Source organism: Mustela lutreola, chromosome 2, assembly GCF_030435805.1.
Source record: "Mustela lutreola isolate mMusLut2 chromosome 2, mMusLut2.pri, whole genome shotgun sequence".
Classification (NCBI taxonomy): Eukaryota; Metazoa; Chordata; class Mammalia; order Carnivora; family Mustelidae; genus Mustela; species Mustela lutreola.
The window spans coordinates 222675453-222703221 of record NC_081291.1 but is presented as its reverse complement, the minus strand read 5'-3'; the positions used below and the strand labels follow the sequence as shown (position 1 = coordinate 222703221).

General features: G+C 64.2%; 1 protein-coding gene and 2 long non-coding RNA genes across 4 annotated transcripts; all 3 read right to left on the bottom strand.

Annotated features, from left to right (window-relative positions):
- Positions 1-1730: 1730 nt before the first annotated feature.
- On the bottom strand, positions 1731-9137 carry LOC131825431 (collagen alpha-1(I) chain-like). The gene is made up of 2 exons (XM_059164849.1): positions 6561-9137; positions 1731-6351 (listed from the first exon to the last, which is right to left on the bottom strand). The coding sequence occupies exon 2, from the start codon at positions 3821-3823 to the stop codon at positions 2810-2812; it is 1014 nt and encodes a 337-aa protein (XP_059020832.1). The 5' UTR covers positions 3824-6351; positions 6561-9137; the 3' UTR covers positions 1731-2809.
- A 1975-nt stretch (positions 9138-11112) lies between these two features.
- On the bottom strand, positions 11113-11607 carry LOC131825430 (uncharacterized). Its single transcript, XR_009351256.1, has 2 exons — positions 11495-11607; positions 11113-11183 (listed from the first exon to the last, which is right to left on the bottom strand). It is a non-coding gene; the product is annotated as an uncharacterized LOC131825430 (long non-coding RNA).
- On the bottom strand, positions 11605-14885 carry LOC131825429 (uncharacterized). Of its 2 annotated transcripts, none has more exons than XR_009351255.1 (4): positions 14367-14885; positions 13260-14186; positions 12731-12824; positions 11605-11674 (listed from the first exon to the last, which is right to left on the bottom strand). It is a non-coding gene; the product is annotated as an uncharacterized LOC131825429 (long non-coding RNA). The 2 variants fall into 2 exon arrangements; XR_009351254.1 differs by having other exon boundaries at positions 13260-13474; positions 14367-14875.
- Between the last annotated feature and the right edge of the window lie 12884 nt (positions 14886-27769).

The window sequence follows — 27769 nt, the reverse complement described above, 5'->3', positions numbered from 1 at the left end:
AACTCGACACTCAGCTCGTCGGCTTCCGCAGAAGCGTCTGATCGGACTTTGATTGCTTCGAAGGAACAGAGCCGCATACTCTGATCCGCGAACATGGTTCATCTCTTCATTTATTTAGTTCACCTTAATTCCCTTCAGCGATATTTTATAATTTACAGTCAGAACATGCACACTTCTGGTAAGATCTCTCCCTAAATATTTCATATTTTGGGTGTTCTTCCTTTTTTAATTTTAATTTATTTTTTATTTATTTTCAGCATACCAGTATTCATTATTTTTGTACCACACCCAGTGCTCCATGCAATCCGTGCCCTCTATAATACCCACCACCAGGTAACCCAACCTCCCACCCCCCGCCACTTCAAACCCCTCAGATTGTTTTTCAGAGTCCATAGGTGTTATTTCTTATTTAAACTTTGGATTGCGTGTGTTGCTTGTAAATAGAATACACTTTATTTCTGCACAAAGATCTTGTATAAACCTCACTACGTTTACTAGTTCTAGGACTTCTTTGTACATTTTCCCAAGGTTGCCCACACAGCGAATTCTGCCATCAGTGCAGAAAGACAACTTACTCCCCCACCCCAAGCTGGACGCCGCGTCTTTATTTTCCTGCCCTGTTGCCCTGGGTCGGATGTTCAGAATGCTGTCGGATCAGAGTGGGGAGAGCAGACGTTCTCACACCGATCGCACATAAGCAAGTAGGTTCCCCTCACTTGTCGTCAGGGAAATGCCGGCAAACACCGCGGAGAGATGCCACCGTGCAGCCATCAGAAAGCCTGTAATGGGGGCACTTGGGTGGCTCAGTGGGTTGAGCTGCTGCCTTCGGCTCAGGTCATGATCTCAGGGTCCTGGGATCGAGCCCCGCATTGGGCTCTCTGCTCAGCAGGGAGCCTGCTTCCTCCTCTCTCTCTGCCTGCCTCTCTGCCTACTTGTGATCTCTGTCTGTCAAATAAATAAATAAATAAATAATCTTTTTAAAAAAAGGAAAGCCTGTAATGTACACAACAGGCCATCCCGGGGGTGAACGAGGTTGGGAACGAACAGGAATTCGCAGTCCCTGCTGCTGAGAGGACCAATCGATCCCATCATCTCCCTGAAAACAGGGCTGCTCTCTGTGTGGGGCGCTGGCGGGGAGGGTCTCCAGGCTCTGGCAGCCCCCCACCCGAGCCCTGGGGCTCTGTTTACCGCACACGGTGCCCTATGAGACTGACAGGCACCCCGAGCGTCCTCCACTCCCAGAGCCAAACAGAGGGTATCGGGCAGGCTGCCGCTCCAAGAAGACCCCTGAGCCGCGCCTGCCCTTCCTGGCCTCTTCATGGCCCCACAGACCGGCCCCGCGTGTGTGTGCATGCGCATGCGTGTGCCCCTGTGTGCCCCTATGCTGGGGCACTAGAAGGGGAGGCGGTGGGCTCTCCAGGCGGGAATACACGTGGGCCTTGGGTCCCTCCGTCAGGCCCTGTGGGGTTTCCGGCCAGCTTGTTTCCCAAACCGGCGAGGGTGGTTTGTGGCTCTGGAAGCTCCCCGTGCTCTTCGTCCCCAAGGTCGCACCGCCCTGCGGGGCAGGCAGGCCCCCGCGGGTGGGGTGGGGCGCGGAGCTTCAGGGCCCAGAAGGTCATGGGGGGGATGGGGGGGTTCGGCGGGGGTGGGAGGTGGGAGGCCCACGAGCAACCCGGCAGGCGTCTGCAGGAAGGTGAGGCGCACCCCCTCTGGCCTTCCCCGGCCCCCGTTCCGCCGCTGCCTCTGTCTCCCGCCGTGGCCCGGAGAGGAAGGGCCTGTTTGCAGCCTGGCTCACCGCCTCTGGCTGCCACAGGACACTTGCCGTTGAGCTGGAAACCCCCCCGGTGAAAACACAGCGACCCGCCGTTTGAAGCAGGGCTCCTGGTCCCTCAGGAACGCCCCGGGTCCCGTAAGCCCTTGAGTGGGACGGGGCCTACCCCTGCCTGCCCCGCCCCTGCCTGATCCAAGGAGGTTGGGGTGAGAGATGTGGTGGCTCTGGTCGCATAGACCCCCGTCCTTCCGGTCGCCTCCTGAGGCTTAGCCAGACTGTTCTAAGGAGCCCACTTAGGGGCAAGGCCGGGGCTCAGCCTACGGCCACCAGTGGTCTAAAGGGCATAAGTCTGGGGGTGTCGGCTGTGCGAGGGTCGGGAGCTGATGGTCGAGGTCGGCCAGCAGAGAGGCCCCAGGGGGACAGCTGGGGGTGGGCACCTGAGGGTCACTGCCAGTCAGCATCCTGACTCACTCTGACCCCTCAGATGTGTCCCTAACGACCCAGGGGGTCATTGCTGGGTTGTGTCCGTCCTACAGCCAAGACTTCCCGTACATGGACTGAGAGGCCGAGAGCAGTGGCGGCTGCTGACCACTCAGGGCAGCTCCGGGTCCCTTTGAAGGTCCAAACAAGTCCTGGGTCTGGCCTGGCCGTCAGGACTTTGGAACCAGAAGGAAAGCCCCACCCGTGGGCCAAGGTTTTCCTGCTCTTTGAAAGGATCTTGGTTCCAGGGTCCGGCCCTCAGAAGCTCCCGGAATCAGTCCATCCCCCTCCTGCAGCAGAAGTAGCCAAGGTGGTGGCGGGGCAGGGCGGGGCGGTCGGGGGGGCAAGCAAAAGCCAGGGCAGTCGGCGGCGGGTTGGCCTCTGGGGAGCTCTGCTGACCCAGCGCCGTGGGACCGCCTCGCGGGCCGCCGCTCCAGGACAGTGAGCAGGGGCGGCTCCAGGTCCCCTGGTGGCGGGAGCACCGGCCCACTGGGCCCTCCCCTGGACTCCCACCTGCACTGGTTTTGGAACCCCTGGGACACCCTGGCCCAATGCGGGTCAGAGAGCGGCTGGTGCCTTAACCTGCAGCCCGTACACAGGGACACGGAGCTCTGCTCTGACCAGCCGTGCGGAGCCTTCTGCGCACGTCGTGGGAACGCCCGGGCCGCCCCAGGGCCCTGCGGCGCTCTGCCCTTCCTTACTGGAGCCGCGCGGGGCTCGCTTTCCCCCTGGCAAGGAAGGGAAGGGCACAGAGCTGTGGGGAGCCCGTGCCGGGGAGCTGTGTCTGCGCTCTGAGCTCGGCCCGGGGGTGGGCGCCACCCCAGGCTGCCTTCCCACCTTCCAGGGCCCCTGGACATCTGTGGACATCTGTGGAACATGTAGGGGACCATGTTCCGGCAGCTTCCACGCATCCTGGCCCCTCTGAGCCAGCGGCCCTCGGGCTGCATAGCCCACGTCTGTGGGTGAGTCCAGAGAGGGCCAGCTCGCCACCTCCCGCCCCTGCCCTAGAGAGTGCGGCGGCCCTCTGGCACCCACTTCGGTGGGCACCCCGCCCCTCCCACCTTGGGGGCTGTTTGAACCTCTCATCAGGCCCTGATGGCAGCCTCTGTCCGTCCCTTTTCCTGCCCCTGGGAACAGCACCGGTCCCGCTGGGCTTCCCAGTTCTGAGCCCAGGGGTGACACAGGCCGGGGTGGGGGTGCCTCAGGCCTGGCCGCATCCTCGTCCAGGCACCAAGGCACAGTCTCACAGAGAGACGGAGGCCTGTACCTCCTCATGTCACAGGGGGCCTGATGGTCCCCTCCCCCTCGGCTGAGGCTGGACGCTCCGGGACGGACGCTGGAGGACATCCCTGCCCAGCACGGCCGCACCCAGCTCCCACCAGCCCCTGCGCATGTCCGCCTGGCCCTGCAGGAAAGGTGGGGGAGATGGGAAGGCGCCGTGGCCGCCAGACGGGGCCCTGAGTTCGCACATCGCTGCGCTGGCTCTGGGAAGCCGAAGGCCGTTCTACACACTTGCACACACGTATCTAAGCACACACACCTGTGTGTACCTACGACGTGTGTTCCATGCATGCACCCATGCCGGGCACACACTCAGGCTGCGCCCGCACCCCCCGCCCCGCGCATCCGTGCCTGCGTAGATGCACTCGCACGCACCAACCCGGTTGCGCAAGCTGAGGACCCCAGCCCGGGGCACACACCACGGTTCAGAGGTGACGAGCGGCACTCGTTGGGCGTCGGAGGCTTGACCCTGGTGGGCAGGCTTCTCCGAGTCAGCCGGGGTGTCCTTTGTCGAGCTGGCTGTCCCACGGGGTGGTTCCTGGGGCCCCGCTCTCAGTCTCTGCGCCCCGATTTCTGCCCGCGGGACTGAGCAGCGACCGTGCCTTAGCTCACCCTTTCTCTGTGCTTGGACTTTATTCAGACCCAGCATTCCCGCAGGGTCCCCTACAGAACGCTCAGTGCCACACCAAAACTCAGTCCCTCCGCCTCCCCTGCGGCCCCTCTGCCCGGCAGCCTCCCTCTGGCCGTGGCCAAGCGTCTGGTGACAGACCCAGGCAGGGCACGTCTGGGGCGAGGACCCGCCCCCCGCAGCCGGCCCTTCACACCCTTTACCCGCACTGTGTCCCCCGGCTGCGGGTCAGGGCCTTCGTGTCGGGACGTGGGTGTGAGTGTGCGGCTCACCTCTCTGCCCGCGGCTGGCGTCCCCAGTGTGCGCGCGCCACGGTCTCTCCAGCCGTCCCCGTGCACGGACATTTAGGCCACGGACTGGCCGCGGGGTCATCCTTGCCAGTGACCGGGTGCGGGACTCCTGCCGTGGGCGCTGCTCACTGTTTGAGAGACGCCGTCACATGGCCTTCCGACGCGCCGTCCGAGCTGGGCCGCGCGGGGACGGACACTCCGGTCCCCACTCTGGGGACAGCTGCAAGGGCTGCCATGTCCCCCGCAGGTGGGCCAGGGCCTGGCGCTCAGCATGACATTGGAGGAGGCCACGTGGCTGCCGTAGCTGGTGCGTGTGCCCTGGCACCGGGGGGCCAGGGGACGCGGATATCTGGGGCCCTGCGGCTGGACGGGCTACCTGGGAGGGGGACCCCGGAGCAGTCCCAGGACCCCCGGCAGTCCCTTCCTGCGTCCCTCACCGTGCTCTTAGCGCCCGGGCCGGGCTGTCCTGAGTCCCGACGGTTACAGGCCAGAGACGGGGTGGGGGAAGGCCCTCGCTCGCACTCTAGCGTGTGTCCCGCGCTGGTGGGAAGGCCCGCATGACCCTGGCTGGGTACGTTGAGTGAGACTCCCATGGTGTGGGGTGTAGCGGTTGGCTTTGACCCTGACCCCAACCATCACTGCACACAAGGTTCGGGAGGGCGGCTAAAACCAGGGCGTGGGGGGCCTGATACGGGGGGTGGGGGGGCAGGTGTGTGTGTGAGTGTAGCCGGGGTGGGAAGGGGAGAGGGCTGAGCTCTGGGGACGGCAGGGTCGCGGGCTGCTGAGGACGCTGGGCCGCCTGTCCAGGCAGGTGCATCCGTCCGAGCAGGTGGCATCTGTCCCCCTCCCCTGCCTTCTGGCCTCACTGTACCCCCCCCCAGCCTGGTCATGCCTACAGCTGCCCCTTGAGCTCTGTGGGCACAGGGACCACAGGGTGAGCACGTGGCCACCAGGAAAAGCCGCTCGTGTTTAGAAGGCAGCCCCCCCGGGCTTGTGGCCGGTCCCCCCAGGCCCTCGGCAGGCGGCCGGCCGCTTGCCCCGAGTCCCCTCCTGTGTCCTTTTAGAGACACGGCCTTCGGTCCCACCCAGGCCTGTGGCTGGAGCTGAGGGTGCTGGGGTCGCAGCTGGGCTCCCCCTCCCTCCCAGGGGCCTTCCCTGCCGCCCAGGACTCTCGTGACCGGGCGCCCCTCACACACGGGGGCACACCCAGCGGCTTGAGCTCTCCGTGACTTCTGTATGGCACTGTCCCCACGAGCAGAGTCCTCAGTCACACCGACAGCAGCAGATACAAATTCTCGACGTCCAAGTGACCCAGTGATCCCGAGGGTGACTTCCCAATAGCAGCTGAGAGTCCAGTCTGTGAGTCTGAGTGACCACAGGATGATGGGACGTGAGCCGCTCCGGGGAGGACCGTGCCGGCCCCCTAGGGGAGAGCAGGGGCACGGGGAGTAGAGCCCCAGCCGGCTCTCCTCTGCCCCCCCGCCCGGCCCCGGGAGCCAGGGTGGGGGACAGGGAGGCCCAGCTGCTCCCAGGGGTGGACCTATCCCTGCCTGTCGACCCGTGTTCCAGAAAGTTCCTCTCCCGCTCCAGGCTGCCCTTGTCCGGGGAGCCCTGTCTCACTTCTGAGGCTCTGCCTGAGACGCGGCTCTGGGGCTGCAGGCCGTCCCAGCAGCCGACGGGGGCTCGGGGACCTAGCAGTGTCTCATCAGGCTCAGCCCCTCCACGACCAGGGAGGCCCCGCCGAGGCGGCCAAGGCCACGGTGCCACACCAGCGAGCCACGTGACGTGTGACGGTACAGCGGGCCAGGACGAGCACAGGCAGCAGGCCGGCAGGGCTGTCCCTCATTCCTGCTCAGGCTGCAAGGCCTGGAGCGCTCCTGACTCCTCGGGCCCACTCTGTCCTGCTAGAGCACAACAAACATCCAGTTACCGCGAAGCCGTCCGCCGGCTGCGGGTCCAGGACACTCGGCACACTGGCCGCTGTGCACCGTCCCCACCGCCCACCCCCAGAACGGCCGTCTCCCCACAGGACACTCCGTCCCCACGACACATGGCTTCCCCGCGCCCCCGCCCAGTCTGTCTCCGGACCTGCCCGCCCCAGGGACCTCACGTGCACACAGCGCATGGTGCTGGTCTGCCTGTGTCTGGCTGGTGTCCCTGAGCACGACGTCCCCAAGGTGCATCCACGGGGGCGGGGTCGGAACGACCTTCCTTCCTAAGGTCGCGTACTGCTCCCCCGTCCGCCGCTGCAGGCTGGCGGTCGGTGCTCCTCGCTTCTCGCCACCTCCTCACCCCACCGTGTTGGTGTTCTGCGGGGGAGGGGCCTCGGCAGCCGGACACCGCATCTGGGCGCGGTGACAGGCCGGCCGAACTGTGGTGTGTTTGTGCCGGCTGCCCGGACGGACTGGGGCGCGGGTGTCTGGGACATCTTGTTCGTGCATGGACACGTCCACGTGCGACCGCCGTCTGCGCTCCCGGGCCTGGCCATGCGAATGCGAGTTTACCCCTCAGCGGGTTTCAGCGAGCGAGCGCTGGGCCTCCTGGCGGGTCCGTCGGGTGATTCCGTCTGTGGCGGGGTCGTTCCTCACGCTCCTGGTCACACCGGTCGCTGTGTGTGCGGGAGCGCGGCTGGGCTCTGCGTGTGGATTTTCATTCCTCCGCTTTGCAGAATTCACTCATCTGTTCTGGTGTGCATGCGTGTGCGTGTGACCTGTGAGCATGACCCCTGCGTGAGGAGGTGACTTGACTTGACTCTTTCCCTGCTCGGAGGCCTGCGGTTCCCGCCTGTGGCCCCGCCGCTGCCGTGGGTGCCCCGCGCCCTGTGGACGAGCACTGCGCGGGCAGGAACCCTCTCTTGCTGGTTCCCTTGAGAGCGGCAATCGTTCTGGGCCTGACCGTTCGGCCAGCGCGGTCCCCTGGCAACATTACAGGGGCCTGACCTTGAAGGAGGCGTGATCCCCCGAGCCCGGGAGGGTGTCCCGAGCAGCCGACCTCCCTCCTCTGTCTCGCTGCCCCGTGAGCACCCCCAGCCGGGACCAGAGGTTCCAGCTGGTGGCAGGCCACCCCCTTGGGACTTCCTGGCTGGTGGCTGGAGCAGCCGGACATGGGCCGTCTCCCAGGGCTCTCTCCAGCCGGGTCTCTGTGAGCACCTGGAGCCACGCTGCCTTCCTCTGGGAGCACCGCCAGCGAGCGCCGCATCCTCAGGTGTGGGGGGACGACGTGCCCGCGGCGGCCCAGGGACAAGCCAGCTTTGCCTGAGAGGACCCTTGGGTGGGTCACCCCAAGCAGGCGGGTCTCCAGGCCAGTGTCGGGGTGTGGGGCTGCGACACAAGGCTCACCACGGGCAGAGCAGCCGCCTCCCCTCTGTCCCCACAGGCAGCAGGGAGTGGGGGGTGTCCTGGGGGCCATGCGGGGCTCGGGGGCAGTGGGGCTGGGGCTCGGGGTCAGCATCCAGAAGGGCCGTGGGTACCCTGGCCAGGAGTGCTGCTGCTTCCTTGCATATTGATCCATAATCGATCTGTTATGGATCTGTTATCAGCCAGTGCTTATGAGGTCGGGGAACCTGGAGGTCGGGGGGTGGAGGGCGCCCTCCTGCCCTGGGGAGGCTGTCTGCGGGGAGCCCCAGGCTGGGTCCCAGAGCCAAGGGGCAGGGCGGTGCCCAGAGCCCGAGCCGGGGTTGGAATGAGGGCAGCGCACACGGCAGGGGCCTCGCGTCCAGCCCCTGTGAGCGGGCCTGGGAGGCCGGGGCCTCAGGAGGGGAGCGTGGAGATGGGAGCCCCAGCCCGACCCTGCCGCACCCCTGCCCACGGCACACACCAGCTGCCCCAACCGTCAGCGGGGGCCGGCCCCGAGTTCCGGAAGCCCTGGCCAGCGAGGGCGAGAGCTCTGGCCTGGCGGTGGCTTGGAGACCCCACATGGCACCGAGCACCTGTCATCCGGGCAGGGGGGCGGCGGTGAGAGCCCCCACCTGTTCGCCACCCCCGCTCCCACAGCCGCTTGGCTGGAGCCTGGACTCCAGGTGGGGCTGCGGCTGCCTCAGGACCCAGATGCCACCCCAGGCCTGGGCTTCCGCTCGGGTGGGGACACTGGGGGACAGCTGGGAAGCTGCCTTCCTGTGTGTGCGAGCTCGCGTGTGCAGGCGTGTGGGAGTGTGGGTGCAGACAGTGTGTGCGCGGGGGAGTGTGGCTTGCGTGTGCACAAGCATGTGTGTGGGGGAGAGGCGAGGACAGCCCTGGGACCCTCTGGCATCCCCGTCCAGGGGAGAGGCTGGCTGCAGCTGGTCTTGGAGTGGCCTTCAGAGCGTTTCTGGATTTCAGTAGCCAAACCCCAACCAAGGGCATCGGTGGCAGCTTTGAAATGATTTAAGGTGTCTCCCCGGTGGCCGGCCTCCCGGAGACAACGCCGGCTTCCGCCTGGCCGCGGGCTCAACTCAGCCCCTGGGAGAAGCGTCCGCCTGCCTCCCGCTCGGGCCGCCTGTGAGGAGGGGTGTGCGAGGCTGACGGGCATCCTGCTTGGGACCAAGGTCTTCTCCTGCAAGACACTGTCAGCCCCACCACCGGTCCAGCCCCCGAGGTCCCCAAGAGCCGGCATGTCACCACGAGCGCCGCGATCACAGGAGGGCGCAGGGGGCCGGCAAAGCGGGCGGGGGCCTGCGGACGTCCACCTGCCCCCTCGGCAGCCGGGCAGGTCGGAGATGTCAGTAAAGTGGGGACGTCACTTGGCTCCACACCCGGGCTGTTGGGAGAATTAAACGGGAACTTCTTGTGCCAAGGAGTCCACCAAGCCACTAATTTCCATCTCCTCCCAGGGCCAGGGTGTGAAGCTCGCTCTGCCGGAGTCCCGGGGCCTGCTGTGGCGGGTGTGAACCCCAGGATTCTGACCCACTTCTGCTCTCTGCTCCCCAACCAGCCCAGCAGTGGCCGTGTGGCCCGTCCTTCCTGCTCCCTCCCCGTGGTCCCTGTGGGGGACTGTGCCGTCCACAGAACCCTCCTTCCCAAGGTCGAGCTCTGCCCTGAATGATGCCATGTGCCCCCATGTCCCTGCTACGGGGACCTGGTGACTCAGGCCTTGGTGTCCCCCTTCCAAGCGCCTGATGTGAGAGGAATCACTTACCCTGCCACACGGGAAGGTGTGTACGGAATTCTGTACTCTGCACGTGGGAGACACAGAGACAGTGGCAGAGAGAGGGCACGGCGAAGAGTCACAGGGGGCACCTGGACAGGAGGGATGTCCTCTGGGCGTGTGGTGAGCCCCTATGGCCTGGCTTGGGACCCCAGTCCTGGTGTGTGACCTGCAGCTGGCCCTTCCTGGGCTGAGAGAGGACACGCTGGGTGGTCTTCCTGGAGGTGTGGGGCGGGTGGTGTCCGGGGATATCCAAAGAGAGGCAGTGGGACAGGACACCGAGGAGGCATCTCGCAGTTCCTCCAGACCGTCCACCTCACCCCTTGCCTCTCAAGGTGGGAGCAGAGCTGGCCTTGTGGGGAGGGGACCGCCCTGTCCCCGGCAGTCCCGCATCCCAGGCTAGGGAACAACCAGGCCTGAGCCACGCCTGCTAATTCTGCCCAGAGGAAGGCCCGTCCCAGGGGTCCCTCTGAAGCTCTTCTAGCCTCGCTCTGGTGGCCGTGACTCCCCTCTGAGTCGCAGGACGGCGGGCCCGAGGTGGTAGGGGTGCGGGTAGGGGGCTAGCAAGGGGTGTGATGACCCCAGAGCCCCCCGGCCTGGCCTCTGTCGGAGGGGCGCCTGCTGCTCACGTGGACCTGGGGGCCTCCACGCTCACCACACCCTGCGGGGTCCTGGGGAGCTGCGCCACCTCCGGCCTCAGTCTTCCAGACAAAGGGGACGCCTTGGTCAGGGGCCCGTGCAGGAGCCTGCGAGGGAGCTGCTGGAGATACAAGAGCTGCTCTTGGCTTAGGGACTGCCCTCGAGGTGCTCAGTTACACACGCATGTTGCCCCCACCCCAGCTGCTGCATCAGGAGGCCTGTGGTCCGGCAGGGGTCATGGGACACGGCAATCAGGACCGAACAGGCTCAGGGGAGACGGGCCTCCGTGGCTCCTCCGAGGGGACTCTGCCATTCGGGGCGCCAGGAAGCCACCCCTGCTGCCTTCTCTCCCCTCCCTCTGCCCTTCGGAGCTGCCCAGGGGGCTCCCTAGGCCTCCGTCACCCCTTCCTTCCTTCCTGGAACGGGACCCTGCTCAGTCCTCCACTCGGGGGTCAGAGTGGCCTCAGGACCTTTGCACATGATACCCATTTTCTGGACATGATATCCCGGATTCTCACAGGTTCACATCCTCGCTTCATTTGGTCCATGTGGCCTCACTCCGGTCTCGCGAGGCGAGGCGTCCTGTCCCGTGTGCCCTCAGCAGCTCATGGGTCCTGCACGCACTGTCATTCTGCCTCACACCCCTCCTTCGTGGCCCCTGCCAGGGCTGTCATCCCGTTTATTTTTCTTTCAATTAATTGCTCAGCCCTTCACCTTGGCAGGACGCTAGGGAATGGACCCCTTATTTGGCAACGATCCGGGGGCAGAATCAAGAATTTACCCGTCTTCCCAGCAAACAAAACGTTGACGAGGGAGAACTCTTTCTAAACAGCCAACTAACGCAAGTGAGCGTATGATCGCAGATGCTCGTAAACGACGTGAATTAACTACGAACATGAAGGAACGGAAGGAAGATATCACCGTTTTGCAACTTCCAGTGAAAGACAGATACGGTGTGCGGTCCGAGCGGCTCCTGGAGGGAGGGGGTGACCGGGCTGTGGGGCCCTCACAGTGGATCGGGGCACCCAGACCCCATCCGGACCCCCACCCGGCCAGTCGCAGGGAGAGGGGCGGCCAGACGCTGTGCACTGTGGGACAGCACAGACCCCACTCCCACCCCGGGGTCGACCGGACTGAGACGGAGCCTGTAGGTGGCATCTGTAGCTCCCAGAAGCTCAGAGGGGGGAGGGTCGTCCCGGCCCCACCACAGCCCTGCACACTGACCCAGCATGGCCCGGCCGAGCGAGCCCCGTGGAGCAGCACAGCTACGGCCTCTTGGAGCACCTTGGCACAGAGAGGAGCTGGGGACCCCGAAGTCGCCAGCGGACGTTCACTTCATTTTCGGGTATGACCATTTGGGAAGGGAGACTTGTCTTCCGGGAGGCTCGGGCAGCCTGGTCCCTGCTGACAGCGGCTGGGGGTGACAGCCTCTCATCTCCACGTTAGTCTCTACCGGACGGTTTCCTAACAAGAAGCCAGACATCAGCCAATCACTCCCTTGTCACTGTCGGTTGAGGACAGGGTTGTGTCCTGTGGGTCCCCAGGAAGGCCCAGCCTAGCATCATCAGACTTCTAGGAAAACGTTAAACACTAGCAGAGCTGTGGGTTTGGAAGGGTTAAGCCCGAGGACAGAAATCAAGACAAAGTGAGAGGCAGTGCAGGTGTTTTCCAACCTGTTTCGTGCAACCGAAGCCACAGTCCTGGCGAAGACGACACGTGTGTGCGTCCTGTCTGCCACACAAAGCCATTGACTGGTTCTGCCGCTCGCGACCAGCCCGTACCAGCCGTGTGACCGCGCGGGGGACCCACTGACGCTCATCCCCAAACCGGGAATGGCTGGGAAAACTCTAAGTGCTCTTGACTTTTATATTAAGTTGGAGAAGTAAGGCACTGAGAGAATAGAAGGATGCCACGTAGCACTCCTGCCTAACGCTTCTCCGCGTGCTTCTGGTCACCGGCCTCCTAATTTTCTGTTGTTTGGGGGCGCTGGGCCACTGCGGTGGGCGCCGCTGGGTCGCCAGAGGCCAGGTCAGAGCAGCAGGTGGGACGGGGCGGGTTGGGGGCTTTCCTGGGCACTTCCTCTAGCCGGTGGGTGGGCAGGAAGGTGCGGGAAGCCGCCTGGGGCCTGGTGGCCCTGGGGTCACAGCCCCTCAGGGAGGCTGGAGCCCGAGGGGCTGGATGGCAGTGGCGGGCGTTGGAACAGAAAGCCGCGGGGGCCCAGACACTGTCCCCACCCCAGCCGGAAAGCCCGTGGGCCCTGGCCGCCCTGGCCACTTCTGTTGTCTGTTTAGGGTTTTCTTGTTTGAGCTGCAGAACTGAGCTTGAGAAAGGAGAGCCTGTGGCAGGGGAGACGGCGGGTGGGTCACCGAGCAGGGGCAGCAGCCACACCCAGGCGGGCCGGGCCTGCCAGCCACCCCGCCGCTCCCACGGGCTGCCCCCCTGCATGAACTTCTGGCCTGTTGTGGACGTTTTGTTGAAAACCAACCTCATCGGGTAGAACTCACGTCCCACAGAGCCCACCTGTCTTCAGGGCGTCAAGGGTCCGTTTTAGTAACTTCGCCAAGTTGTGCAGCCACGGCCGTGACCCACGTTTGGAGCTTTGCCGTCACGTTGTCTGTGAAAGAGACGGATCTTCATTTGCGGTCCCCTGATGGCACAGCTGGGGACAGGGGCTTGGGCGCGAGGCGTGGCCTTTCTACAGGGGAAAGCCCCAAGATGGGGACATGGAGAGGCCGCGAGACGCTGGTGTGCGGGTCTGTCCACTCTGCTTCCTCCTGCACAGCTCAGGGCCCGGCAGAAGCGCAACCGGGGGAGTCCTCAAATCGGAGGAAGGACCCACAGGCCGGGGGTGGCCCGTGCGTAGGACCCGCTGGCCCAGGGGAAGCATGGAGAGGTGCAGACGTAGCCCGAGACCTTGCCTGGACCCGACCCAGGCCTTCTCAGAGGGGCCCGCCCAGCGCTGGACCCCACCTGCATTCCTGCTGGGGCAGGGCCTTGCTGCTGGGCCTCTCTGGTAGGGACCCCTTGTCCCCAGTGGGGACCTGCTCACCCGCATCCAGGCTCCTGCTCATGGCAGGCCCAGGGGCCCAGGCAGGGGGCTGCGCCCGGGAAGCCTGGCAGGACAGGTGAGCTGTGGCCTGGCCCGCCTCCTGCCCCGCCGTCGTGTCCCGGCACTGGGTGTGGGACTCCTCAGGATCTCTCGGGCTCTAGGAGGTGCGTGGCCTGGTGCCGGCCTTGGCTGCAAGGTGGCGGTGGGTTCTCAGGCTGAACCAGCGGAGCAAAGAGAGAGAACGTGGCATGGGGGCACCCAGTAGACACTGGCCTCCCCCGTGGTGGCCGTGGCTCCAGCAGGAAGGGGCAGTGGGGAGGGGCTGTTGTAGCGAGAATCTCTGGTGCCCAGGCCGGCCTGGGTGAGGACAGCCGGAGCGCTCGCTGGAGCCGGACCGGTCGGTCAGCCAGCACTGAGATTTCCCTGGCCCAGGGCTGTTGGGCACCCCGGGATACAGCTGGGTGCGTGGGGTGCCCACCGAGAGGGGGAGGCGGAGCTGGGCAACCGAGGACGGGCAGGAATGCCTGCAGGGGTGTGCCGGGCCAAGGAGCTGGAGGCACGAGGGTCCCATGGGCCGCGCTGCTTCCCAGGTTTGCCTGTCAGGGGGCGGCTGCTGGGGGGGCCAAGCTCTGACCAGCTGCACCAGCCCCGCACCAGCAGGTGGGACTCGGAGGGCTGGGCTGGGCTTCCGAGCTGGACTTTTCTCCCGGAATCTAATTCCCCTCCTGGCCCGTGTATGTGAGGCCCAGGGTGCGGGAGGAAGCCATCTGTCACCCGACGCGGGTTCCCCGTGGGAGGGAGATGGGGCGTTTCCGGGCTGGCGGGGTGACAGCCAGGATGCCTCCGATGCCACCGGCCTGGGAAAAGTGGGCGAGGCCGCGGGACAAGGCGGGACCCATCACAGAGACACGTGGGGCTTGCTGTTGGCTGAAAAGGTGGAACAAAATCTCTAGGGTCCTCGGTGGGGGGCACGCACTGTCCACCCCCCGGCTTGGGCCGTCTCCCTGGGTCACACTGCCCGCTGCAGAGTGGATTCTGTCCCCCACCACCTGCGTGACAAGGATTAACCCCAGGTGGCGAATCAGCCTGCCTGTGGCCCCTGTATACCTAATCCCAGAGGCTGCGCCATCCACGTCCAGTCTGGGCTAATGGGGGACATTTCTACTGGGATCAGGCGTCCTCTTGTCCACAGAGGCCCCGTGGAGGAAGGAACCAGCTCCCGGGCCCTTTGGCAGCTGGGGAAGCCCTCCTCCAACGTTCCCCTAGCCCAGCACCGGGGACCAGCGCCCTGGGCCTAAAGCCTCCGGCGTGCAAGGGGCCGCCCGGGGTGGGGGCTCCGAGTCCAGAGGGCCGCTCCCTCCCCAGGAACGCAGGTGGCCGGGCGCAGGCCAGGGCTTGTCTGTGGGGCAGGGCAGGCACGGAGTGTGCCCTGGGTGTGGGCATTTCCATGCGAGACTGGGGCTTCTCTCCTTGGAAACCGCGTCAGCCTCCTATAATCCGGGCCTGGCTGTGGGGACGGTGACTCACGAGGTCACACCAGTGGCCTGGCACTTTTGCACTTGGGCTGTCCTGGCTCTGCCTGGGTCTGGAGCTGACCTCCCCCTATCCACCTTCCCATGCTCAGGGCCCTGGGCCCTGGGGGTGACATGGCTGGCCAGAGCTCACATAGATGGCCAGTGGCCACCTCAGGCCTGAGGCCAGCAGCTCTGCCCTCCCTGGTGGTGGAGTGCAGAGGAGGGGGCTTTGGGGGCTGGTGGAGTAGGACCCCTGTTGGTCCCTGGCCTGGGGGCTGTGTGTGACTGCCACTGGAGGTTCCCACGGCCTTGTCCCTCTGGTGGAAGGGGAAGTCCCTGGTCCTGGAAACCCCCTGGCCGACAGGTTTCCTCACTTGGGAAACTGCCATCATGTCACATGCTGAGTGTGGGGGACAGTGCCAGCTGGGAGCGGCTCCCATGGTGGCCCTGGGCAGCAGGTGCGGGCTACCTCCCCATGTGGGGTCCCCGTCTGCCGTGTCCGTGGGGCTCTGAGGCCCCTGACCTCGCCCAGGAGCCTCTGTGACCCCCACCCGGGGGCCGCTGTCCCCTCCCCAGTCCTCTCTCCTGCCCACTTTGTCCTGCTGCTCCACCATCACGAGCTCACCTGTGGATGCTCCAACCCAGACCACGGCCCCGGAGTTGTGTCCGCACCTGCCAGGCCTGCACCCCGACACCTGGGCACCCCTCCCTGCCCTTCCAGAGACTTGCGTTTCCTCCCCTGCTCAGCCGCTGCCTGCTCCTGGGCCACCATGATTTTCAGAGTCACACAGCCTCCCATTCAAGTCTCGTCCCTCCCTGGCCAGGTGTGTGGCCTCTGCCACCTCTGGTCTAGAGCAGACCCAGACCGCCCCTGCCGTTCGAGGGGGGCACCCCCAGGCCTGGCATCTTCTTTCATGAAAGAGACAGACTCCAGAGGGAAAGCTGCCCATGATTCCCTGCACAGTCGGCAACCTGCCCGTCAGCGGCCAGTCTGAGAGGAACCAGAGCTACAGGCCAGGCAAGGCCTTGACCTTGTGGCCAGAGGCTGCCAGGGGCACAGAGAACGTCTGTTCCATCAGCCCACAGGTTCCTGTGCTTGGACCACTGCCCTGGTCCTGAGGGCCCAGCTGTGCCCCTTGAAGCCGAGAGGAGGGGGACATGTGGCGGTGGCCCCCGGAATCCATGAAATCTCCAGGTTGGGCGAGGGACTGGGGAGGCGGGGGCCACAGGCGTGATCAGGGCGGCAAACCCAGTAACTGGACTGTTCCGCGTGAACCAGCCGGCCCGGCTCTCCGAGGACTGGGCCGCTGCTCCCCCGCTCAGGCCCCCAGGGTGGACATGTGGGGCCACTGCAGGAGGGACAGCAGCTCTGGTCTTGTCCTGCAGGGCCTGGAGGGTGCCGTCCCTCTACGTACGAGTGTGAGGCTAATGTCCTCTTAGACGTGACACAGTTCCGGACAGCGGCCGTGTCCGACGCTCCCGGGCAGGTGGAGGTATCCCACGCAGGAGGTGATGGGTGCGGATGACGTCACTGTGCGCGCCCTCACACCCCTGCTTCTTAGGACAACCTCCCCATCGTGGGCGCAGGAGGCTGAGTCGTGATGTTTTTGGGTGTGACTGTTTCAGGGGGCGCCCTTGCTCCAGGTTCTGGGACTTTTCTGCTCTTGCAGATCGGCCAGCATGTGTGAGAGCCGAATGCGGGGCCCTTGGGGACACGGGAGGTGCCGTGCCCGAGGCCAGGCGGCGGGGGCCCCCGAGCTCTGGGTTCCGTCCTTCCTCGCCGTGGCCCTCCCGCTGGCTCTCTGGGCCGAGGCCCGCGGAGGGCTTTCTCCCTGGGCTTCTCATCGGCCCATCGGCCCATTTAGGTAATGACACTTCCTGCCCGTTTGTCTTGGCCGAAATGAAGTCGGCTCCGCAGGGATCTGGCCAGAAGCTCGCAGGAGACTTCCTGTTCGGGGAATAAAATGGAGCTGGGCCTCTGGCGCGTCCAGGAAGCGGAGAGCCCGGCTTCCGGAGCAGCGGGCAGGACGACAAACAGGGGACCGGGCGCCTGAGCGCCGCGGAGCACCCACGGCAGCGCGCGGCCTCCGGGGGCCTGGAGGTGGCCAGCTGGGCCCGAGTGTGGACATCCTGGCCCTGCAGACCCTGCCAATAGGAAACGGGTCAGGGGGCGGATTGGGCTGGTGCTTTCCTGGGGGACTAGTTGGGAGGCCCCGGCCTCGGCTCCCTGACCACTCCAGGCACGTTGGGTGCTCTCGGCTCTGCCGGTCTGCTGGACGCACCCCTGCAAGGCCCGGGCCACCGCCTCCCACCGGACACTTTCCTTCTCAGTCTCTGGGAGGCATGTGGGGTGCTGGGACCCCCCCCCCAGCTGAGCTCGGCTCACAGGCTCCGTCCCAGGCCCCACAGCTTCCCGGCCTCCAGCCCCCAGGCCTGGGCGATCTCATATTCCGGTGGGTTCCGAGCAGCAGGACCCGGGAAAAGCCAGTATCTCCCCCTCCCTCCGTCTCCTGCTGCGTCTCTCCGCTTCGAGCTTCGGCAGGGGGGCCCCCGGGCCTTGGGTGCCAGAGCACCCCCTCCTCCTACTGTCCCTCCAGCCTGGTGCACGGCGGGTCCCCGAGCACTTGGCATCCTGTGATCACCGAGGCCTGAAGCCTCCCTCATTAATGCTCCAGGAGCCCCTGGCCATGACAGAGACGACTAGAGGCCCCCCGGCATCCCCCCCTCCAGGCAGGGCAGTCCTTGCATGTGTCCGTAGTGTCCCCAAGGCCCCCACGGGTGGGCCCCACTGCCTGCCCTCCCCCACTCACCTCCCACATAAACTGCCCTAGAATACTTCTTCAGCGTCTGCTTCTGGGGGGCCCACCCCAGCCAGCCCCCCACTCGTGCCTCACCATCCCCTGCTGGACTTCAGGGTGGGGAGGGGACCCTCACCAGTCCCCTAGGCCGCTCGAGCATCACGGTCCAGGGCAGACAGTGAGCCCACCTCTTGGCCAAGCCGCCGCTGGCTCTCTGACCCTGGGACTGGGGGCAGGGCAGGAAGGTGGGCTAGGAAGGGGGGTGCATTGGGAGGTGGAGGCAAGCCGGGCGCTTTGGCCAAGGCTGCAGGGAGCGGGTGCAGACCCCCGCGTGGGTGGCGGGCTTTCCCTTTGCCGGCTTCCCTGGGACGGCGGAGCCTGCCCGGTGCGCACAGCGCTGGTTACATAAGCGGCGCGAAGACACACGGAAAGCCCCGGGCAAGTCAGAACAACCCCAGATGGGCGGGGATCCCAGATGGACAAACACGGGGAATGCGGTGAGTAACTGGTCGGAAAGCCCCGGCTGGCAGGAAGGGGACTCTGGGCGGTGGCTCTGGAGGAGAAAGTGGTGGGGCAGAGGGACGGACGCAGAGGCCACCAGGCTGGGCCTCCGGGTGGCCGCCCGCCCCAGCCCTGCTCCAGCCGCCCGCCTCGGCCTCCTGCTGCCCGCCTCGCGCCCACGGCGGGTGCACATGCGCGGCTGGCGGCCGTCGAAACCCGGCTGGAGCTGGGGCCCGCGGGGATCCCGGGACGTCCCATCCCGAGGTCCTTAGCTCAGTCACATGTGCAAAGACCCCTGCTCCGAATAAGGCCTCATCAGAGGTTCCAGCGGTCAGGACGTGGGCAGAGTCTGGGGACCAGCACTCTTCCTACTCCAGCTGGCAGGGCACGGCGCCCCGAGTCTGTGGCTCTAGGTGGGCTGGGGGGTGCCCCTAGAGGTGTCCAGAGTCGGTGAAGCGAGCTCAGGTCAGGACAGCCTCCCCAAGCAGCGCTGCTGCCCCAGGATCCCCGTCCTGAGCAGACCCCCACCGCCCCGCCCTGAGCCCCTTCCCAGCCAGGCTCCCTCTGCCCACCCCCTGCCTCCTCGGGGCGTCTCCCAACCACCCCACCCCCAAGAGCACCCCCATCGAGGCCCTCCTTGCACTCCTCGTCCCCACAGCTTCTCTGGATGGGGACTGAGCCTGCCGGGCCCTGACGCCCGTGCCCGGGTGGGATGCCGGGGCCCCCAGGCGTCTTCTGATTCTCAGAGACCGTGAGGATGAGGCAGTGCGGGGCGGGGGGTAGAAAGGAGGCGGGAGGGGCTGGACTCCTCGAAACCCGGCGGCTGGACGCAGGCCGCAGCACCCCCCAGCCCAGCTCTAGAACCCCAGCACCCACAGACCCCCTGTAGGCCGCCCACCTCCAGTGCCTTGTGCCCACCCGGTCCCCTGGCGCTTACAGGGGCCCCGTACAGAGAGCATGGACCCCGGGATCCCAGCGAAGAGGGTGCTGTTTATTTCACTCTCAGTCCCTCCGCAGGGGCTGCCCCATGCTCTTCCCGCCTTCCCCTGCACTGTGTTCCCTGGGGACAAGCTCGGTGCTTCCGAGGCCCCCGGGACCCCACTCTGGGGCTGTCCGAGGACAGCAGATGCAGAAAAATAGCTCCATCTCTCTAAGCCACAGGCCTCGTTTTTAGGAAGCTGACCCCATCTTCTGGCTTCCTGGGACACAGCCCTTAGACAGGTGGAGGTGTGCAGCTTGCCCGTGCTGGCCGTGCCCTGCCCTCGGCTGCTGGGTGTCCCCCTGAGCTCCTGTCTGTCCCCGTGAGCTCCTGTCTCCTGCTGCCATCCCCCCCACTCAGGCTCCACTTCCTTCTCAGGCTGGAAGGGAATCTGGACCTTTCACACCCAGCAGATGGCTAGACAGGGAACGTTCTCACGGAGCCAAAAATGACTCAGGACGGGAAGTGGGGTGCTCACCGGAGCTCTGGGGGCACCTGTGCTTTCCAGCTCTGTGGTGGGATCCCACGCTCATCCCCACCACGGTGGAGGACCACAGGACCCTAGGATGCTGCTTCTCCAACGGGGGAATGGGAGGGGGCCCAGCTGGGGTCACAGGGCACCCCAGGGCAGTGGCCAGAGACCCACGGGTCCCTACACCTCACCCTGCCAGGTTCCCAGGGTCCTGACAGCCCCCATGATCCTGGTCTGGGGTAGGGCTGGCTCACTGTCTGTCTCCTGCTCTGCTCCCTCTTCTAGAACGTTCCCACCGAAGAGTGGACCCCCTGGTTCTCCCTCGTGTTCCCTGTGGACACACGCTGGTGGTTGTTTGTTGACACTGATGAGCCCGCGGAAGCCGTCGGGTTCATTCGTTCGTCCCCTCCGGCTGTGTCCCTCTGCTTCTTCCTTCAACGACTGGCCGGACTCCCTTTTAACTTGGCTGTTGGCTCTCTGGCTTTACCCCCGTGTGTCTTCTGTCGCCGTCTGTCGCCGTGACTTCGGGGCCGTGATCTTGCCCCTCCCCTCCGCCGCTCTGTGCGTGCCTCCGTTAACTCGCAGGAGCCCTTCCCCTCTGGAGACGCTGTCCCACTGCCTTCTGCCTCCGTGTTGTTTGAAAAGGGGGTTGGGCTTGTTTATTTGGGGCCTGATTTCTTTTTCATTAGTAGATTAAGGTGTGCAGAGAAATCGAGCAGGGAGCCCAGGGCAGTGCCCCTCCCCCCTCCCCTGCTTAGAGTGTCCCCCCCCCACCCCGCCCCGCCCCACGCCCTCCTGCCCGCATTCACAGATACACTTGTCACAATTGCTACAATATGACGATCGACTAAAACCACAGCTTGCAGGAGGGGTCCCTCTTGGTGCTGTACTTCTGTGGTTTGGACTCACGTGTAATGACACGGAGTAGCCTCAGTGTCCTGAAACTCCGCCCTCCCCCATCCCCCCCCAACCTTTCTTCCGTCTGTCCTTCTGCCTTTTCCAGAATATCTCGTGGGAAGCTTGCGGTACACAGCCTTTCTGGACTGACTTCTTTTACTTAGCGATGTGCCTTTCAGTTTCCTCCATACCGTCTTGGGGTCTCAGTGGTTTGGGGGAGAAAGCGAGGGTCATTGGACTTTCTCTTCCCAATAGGGCACGCATCCCTTTGCTCTTGGGTTCATGGGATCCTGGGGGTTTTGTTGGGCACGTTGTGATGGGGCTGGGCATGGTTTTCTTTGAGTCAGCTTTTTCTGGATTGCTAAGCTTGTTAAAACTGTGCGTTCGTTTTTCCCCCAATTTGGGACATTTTCTGCTTTTATCACTTCAACTATTCCCCCCGCACCATTGCTGCCCGCCCCTCTTCCTGACTCTCACGGCGTCAACGGTGGACACTTGCTGGCTTGCCACGAGCCCTAAAGCTTCTGTTCAGTTTCTTTTTCAGGCTGATTTTTCCTCTGTTGCCTAGGTTGGAAATCTCCTGTGGATCTCTCTGTACGTTCTGTCCCCTTTCCTGTCACTGCCACTCTAGTAAGCCCATCAAATGATTTTTTAAATTTTCAGATGTTTTAATCTTTCAGTTCTAAAGTTCCTATTTAGCTGTTTTTGTAATTTCTATTTCTCTGCCGAGAATTTCTATCTTTCCATTCACTTCAAGTGTGTTTTCCTTTACTATGTGGAGCATAGTTAAACAGGTGTGTCAGCATCCTCCTCAGATGGCTCCAGCATTGGGGTCTTGTAGGGGGCAGGGGCTGTACCTTCGGGTTTTCATTCTCTTGAGCATTTTTGTGTCTCCTTCTACGTCAAGTAATTTTGGGTCCCTTGGATTGTCCTGAATATTTTCAACAGTATGATGTGTAGGCTCTGGGTCTTGTGAAAATCCTCTGGAAAATGTGGACTTTCTTTTTTAAATTACAGCTGAGAGCCGTGGGTCCAGCTGGGTCAGAAGTTCTGTGTCCCCTGCCGTGGGCCGTGTTCCACCTCAGCTCAGCTCTTAGGGACTTTGCGGGGCTGCCACTGGTCGTCTTCTCCAGCTCTTCTCTGTCCCGGATTTCTCCCAACAGGACCCTTTCCTGCTTCCTCTGTCCAGAGAGAGGGAGGCCCCATCGGAGTCGTGGCTGTTTGTACCCACACTGCCGTGAGGCCCGGATGTGCAGTGGGCTTCCTCCTACTTCTCCGGGACCATAAGTCCACACCTCAGTGTACAAAGTCATTGTCATGGTGTGTCTGGTACGAGATTTTCGGGCTGATGTTCCTCTATTCCTTCTGATAGCAGGAAACGTAATCTTAATTAAACCTGGGGAAACTATGTCATTCATATCGTAAATCGTTATATTTTGTGTTATCTTCTCCCCTGACTTGCTGGTGAAGAGGGATAGGGTGGCCCGTGCCTGACTCTGGTGGGTTTCTGGGCTGCCTGGAGGACACAGGTGCGGGGGCAGGGGGGGCTGCCAGGGATCAGCATCCCAAACACCAGTTCTAGAAGCGACTCCTTGGGCAGGGCTCCAGCCGGGAAGGGTTTCACTCCTGTCACAAAACTGCCCTGAGACCTCGAACACCCTCTGTGGTTCTCTGGCCCCCTAGAGCACAGCAGAGTCTGGAGAGCAGCGGGCGGCCAGGAGACGAGCTCTGGCGGGCTCTGGCGGGCTCTGACGAGCTCTGGCCCTGCCCACCCATCAGGCTGGGTACACGGGACCTGCCAGCGTCCCACTGCCCACTTCGCCTGTGGGTTCTGTCCCTCACTCTGGACTACTGTGGGGTTTGGCCCAGCCCACCAGTGGCCCTGAATCTGAGGGGCAGTGCTGTGACAGGGACAGGTGACCTGCCTGTTCCGCTGTCACGAATCCTATCAGGAATGGTTAAACCACTACCTAAGCACGTTCCGTCCCACACCATGGGAGCTCCGGACAGATGGACCCTGTGTGCACGGCTCTGTGTCCTACCGGGCATGTTGGGGTTCCCATGGGGCTTGTTAGAGACCCTGGCCTATGAGGGTCACACTCCCGTCAGCTGATCCCTTGGGAGTGTCAAGGATGTCCTTGTCACTATGGACACTAAACCCAGGTTGAGGGGTGGTGATGGGGATTCAGAAGCTGAGCTCCAGACAGCGGTAAGAAGCGGACCCCACGGTTTAGTGGGGAAACGCACCAACCGCAGAGCTGTGTGTGTCTCCTGCCTTCGCAGGGGAGGCGGGACATGGGCCGTGTCGTGCTGAGGGAGCAGCAGACGGAGTCCCACTGGCTGATCTGCCCACGCAGGAGGGAGGGCAGGGGCTGGTTTGGCTCCAGGACAGGGTCTGCGAGCTGGGCGGGGGGGGGGGGGCAGCTCAGGCGGTGGCGGCAGAGGGAGGCTGAGGGGTGGCTTGGGCTCAGGATGTCCCCGGAGGGGGCGCTGCTCGAGGGGCCGCGCGGTCCAGCTGCAGCCTCTGCGCCCTTCCCTGGCCGGCGGGCTCTGGAACCGGGTGCTGAGGAGGCTGGGGGTGAGGACGTGGCATCTGTGGGAGACCTTGGAGGCCATGGGACATCGATCTGAGGGTGAAGCCTCCAGCTTTCCTCTTGGCAGAGCAAAATGCAGAGGGACCGCAGCCGCCGGCACAATGGGAGGAAACCTGTTTCCTTTTACTTTCTTAGGGGGAACATGTGCAGTTCCAAGTGAATGCAGGGAAGAGACGTCTCTGCCTTGAACTTGGAGCCCACAGTACTGGTGTCCTTGGGAGCACAGAGAGCGGGCCCTGTCGGGCAGCCGCAGAGCACTCTGGCACCCCTCTTTGCTTGGGGCCGGGGGTCCTGGCCTCCCATGCCCAGGGCAGCAGGGGGCCCCGTCCGGAGAGCAGACGCCATGGCCTGACCCAGACAGCAGGAGGGCTGCCCGCGCACAGGATCTGAGAAGTCACCCGTGCACGCTGGCTCCGTGGGGGGTCTGTGCCCACGGAAGCCCCAGCAGGGGAGGGGACTCTGCACTCTTGTGCTCGTTTGCATGGGTCACGCCCACCAAAGTTTGCTCTGCCCGGGGCCCCGAGGAGGCCGAGCGTGCGACGGCTGGTAGGCTGCTGAGTGGAAAAGCTCCAGACACGTGCACGTACCGTGACCAAGCCTGGGCGTGGTTTGCACATTCACACACCGGCACACGCTGTCACACGTGCGCATGCTCAGAGCGTGCCCTCACGCGCACGCACAGGAATCTGCATGGTCACACGCGCGTGAGCTCACACACGTGGCTGTGCACTCCACACACACACGTGAGCTCACACACGCATGTGCTCGTGCATGCACTGCCCACCCCACACGTGCACGCACATCAATTCTCACACACACGCCCCCCTCTCCTCTGCACGAGAGCAGTGAACAAGGTAGACGCCACCCCAGCTCACGTTCCAGTGCTCGTCTGAAGCTGCTTCGGAGGGTCCCAGAGGTCCGGCTATGTCGGGAACAAGCACAGATTCTAAAGAAGCCCGCGCTTCCGCAAAGTGAGGTGTGCCGGGATGAGGTCCCCAGGAAGCCACTTCTGCGAAGGCTGACACCGGTGTCACTCCGGGAGCGGGAGGACCCGGAGACGCGTGAGTGTGTGTCTGGTGTCTCAGAGGACGCGCAGGCCCCGTGATCGCCCGTCGGATCAGGAGATCCCGCGATGGCCCGCTGTCCACACGGGCCGCTGCAGACCTCCAGGAAATGGTGCCGGGCTCGGTCGGGGTTTGGGGGCGGCATCAGGAGATCCGGCCGTGGGAGCATCTCCCCACCCAGGGCGCAGGCCACCTGCCGCCCAGCTCAGCAGGAGGTGGAGGTCAGCGCGGGCTCCCGGGGCCTGGGTTCGAGGTTGGTAGGAGGCTCCAGGGCAACCAAACAGGTGGGAACGGCGGGGCCGGAGGTCGGGAGCCGCAGATGGAAGTCTGTCGACAGAAGCCTGTCCCGCTCCTCTGTCTTCAGTCACAGTTCCCCACCACCGTCCCGGCTCTGGCTCTGCTCCACTGTCCGTCTCTCTGCAGGCCTGGACCCCGAGCGGGCACACATGCCACCCGCTCCCCCCACGCCCTCGGGCTGCTGAGCCAGGCCCACCTGTGGGGGGACTCACAGGCTCTGTGCCCTGCAGGGAGGCAGCCACCTCGTTTGGGGACAATCCTCCCCCACCCACGGGCACCCCTGCCATTTCTGATCGGTTAACCAAGCAGAGCCCAGGGGCGCCGTGTCTCTGACCCCGCTCTCCGGGGTGGCTCTGGTCCTGCAGGCCCGTCCGCCAGCCCGCATCAGATTAGACGCAGCACCCAGGAGAACCCAGTCCTCACTCGCGTCCCCCACAGGCCGGGTCCCACGCGGCACGTGTGCACGCGCACACCACACACACAGACACACACACACACACACACTCCAGCCCCTTCTCATGCCCCCTTCTCTGTGCCTTTCTGGACTCTGTCCACCTCCCTAGGCTCCCTACGGTGTGTCCCCGCTGGGGCAGGAGGGAGGCAAAGACACCCGGGAGGGAAGGGTCACTGGAACGGAACGTGGTCCCGGGCTCCGGAAGGAGCGAGCCGGAGAGACGGGGCTGGAAGCAGGGGTGGCACCCGGGAAGACGCTGTCTGGGGCCCCGCGGGCAGGGAGGCGGGCAGGGCGAGGCCGGCAGGCTGAGCAGGTGGGGCGGGGAGGCCAGTCCAGGTGGACGTGGCTTTTCCAGGAATGAGGGTGGCGTTGGCAAGAGTTCCGGAAGCCGGGGCCTTGGGGGTGGGGCGGGTCCCGAGGACCCCGGGGGGGGGAAGGCACAGCACAGGGATGTGTTTCAGGAAGCGAGGCCTTCACGGCACGAGGCGGGGACAGGAGGAGGCGCTGGGGGACTTCGCAGATGCCCATTTGCTCAGAGGGCGCAGGGAAGGTTATGGGGTGGGAGGGAGGTTGGGGCGCGGAGCCGCGTGGGGAGAGACATGGACACCCTGGGAGCCAGAGGCTTCTCGGGGGCACTGACGGTGGGAACGGGGCTGTGGGCACGTGGAGATGGGTCTCCGGTGCTCAGGGCAGACCGAGGGGGAGGCGGGTGTGAGCGCGTGTGCGTGTGGGTGTGTGTGTGTGCAGCACGCGTGTACACGCGAATGTGTGTGCGTGTGGTGCTCGCGCGAGCGTGCGTGTGTGTCTGCAGCTCCTGTGGACAGAGGCCGGAGGTGAGCTTCCCTGCTCTCCCAATCCCCAGGTCCCAGTCCAGGCAGAGGGGCTTTCCCGCGGGGCGGGAAGTTTGGAGTTTGGCCCTGGAATAAATGCTTTGAAAAGTAAGAGGGAAAAACATCGAAAATTAAAAAAAAAAAAATTGTAATGCAAGGGATTTAGCTAAGAAAAAAACAGCATTAACTTCCAGGAGCTGTCCTGAGGTCAGGACATGGTCAGCGTGTATTTCTGGCCCTGAGCGATGGGACTGGAGCTCTGGAATGTTCCAGACACCTGAAACGTCAGCCCAGCTCTCTGTTCTCTTCCCAAGCCAGAGAGCCGATTTAAGGACGTTTTCAGCAGGGACTGAAATGCAAGGAAGGGGGGGCGGGTGTTCCTGACTCGAGCGAGACTGCGGCTTCCCACCAGGCTGCCCCGGGGCAGAGGCGTCCCTGGCCAGGCTCGGTCCCCATTTCTGCGCGGGGGCCAGGGCCCTCTGCCTAGGGTTCTCTCACCTGTTTCCGTGCTCTTGCCTGGGCCAGTGAGCTCACCAGGACCCCAGTCTTACAACAGGACGCAGACATGGGCCGGTTGCCTCGCTGCAGGGGTGAGGGGTGCTCGGCAGCCGCCTGCCACGGGCGTCGGGGAGTGGGGGGGACCGTGGCTCCATCCTTCCCTGCCAGCTTGTCTGCTTCCGGAGCTGGGCGCCCAGGACCCCACAGAGCCAAGGGATTCCTGGAAAATCAGTCCACCCTGGGTTAAACCCACCGGCGTGCCTCCTGTGTTTGGCTATTTCCAAAGATCGACCATGTAAGCAATGTATGATTTGTGATGTGACAGGACACCCAAGATAGTGTGGCCTTTGGGTGAAATCTGTGATTCCCACCATTTCTAAAGACTTGCATGTTCAGTCCCAGAAGAGTGAGCAGCAGCCCCTGCCCCGTAGCTCTGCTGCAGCGGGACCGCCGAGCAGAGAAGCAGAGAACCTGGGACAGTCCGTACGGGGCATTAAGGGGGTGTGTCGGGGATGCCTCGATGGAGGCCCTCTGTCCCCCTGTGCTCTCCCCTGGGGGTCGTGTAGACTTGGTGTCCCCAGCCCTCTGTTGGCGGGTCGTTTCTGGAAGATACACCTGGAAATACAAGCCCGGCACTTCTGTCCTGTTGGGGACCCGGCCCCCAGCCCCGAGGGCCGCCGGCAGTGCCTGGGGAGACTGGCCTGCAGGAGAGCACTCGGGACGGTGGCAGGCAGCGGCTCAGGGCTGGCCGGGGACCCGGCGCACGTCATGGGCGCTCCGCTGCCATCTGCTCTCCGTGACCGGGGCTGCTGGTGGGCTTGGAACCCACTCGTGGGGCAGGACCGCGGTGGGCCAGGGTGGGCACAACGTCTGGGGCCACTCTGCCTCGTGATCTCTCCAGGAGGGTGGTCACCAAGCTTTCATGATTGCCACGGTCTGAATGTCTGTGTCCCCCAGATTCTTGCGTGGAAACCCCAATCCCAATGGGCTAGTATGTGGGGGTGGGGCCTTTGGGAGGGATTAAGTCGGGAGGGTGGGGTCCTCGTGAACGGGTTAGTGCCCCTGTAAGAAGGGACCCGAGAGAGAGCCGGCTACTGTCTCTGCCACGGGAGGACACAGCACGAAGACGCCGACCGCAGGCCGGGAAGGGGTCTCTTAGCAGACACGGGACCTGCCAGCAGCCGGTCCCGGACGTCCAGGCTGCAGGACGGTGAGAGAGGAGAGCCTCTTGGCTGAGGCCCCCAGGCTGTGGCGTTACAGGCGCCCGAGCTCAGACAGCGACGTCCCACTCTTTACCAATAAGTATTTCGGGGCGCCAGGGCGGCCCTGTCAGTTAGGAGTCAGATTCCTGGGTTCAGCTCAGGTCACGATCTCAAGGTCGTGCGATCCAGCCCCGCCTCGGGCTCGCACCAGCAGGAGGTCGGCGTGGGGGTCTCGTTCGCTGCCTCCTCCTACCCCTCTTCCTTGAGTGTGTGGTTTTCCTCTCTCTCTCTCTCTCTCTCTCAAATAAATACATTAAAAAAACAAAACAAAACCAGCCCAGGGCTGAGTATCTGCTCTTACTCTCTTACTAGAACATGGATGTGCATCCGTTTGCAGGTCCCGTGGACTG

What these genes read in the sequence shown, in the direction of transcription:
- LOC131825431 (XM_059164849.1), bottom strand. Translation starts at nt 3,823, where the DNA reads ATGCATGGAACACACGTCGTAGGTACACACAGGTGTGTGTGCTTAGAT.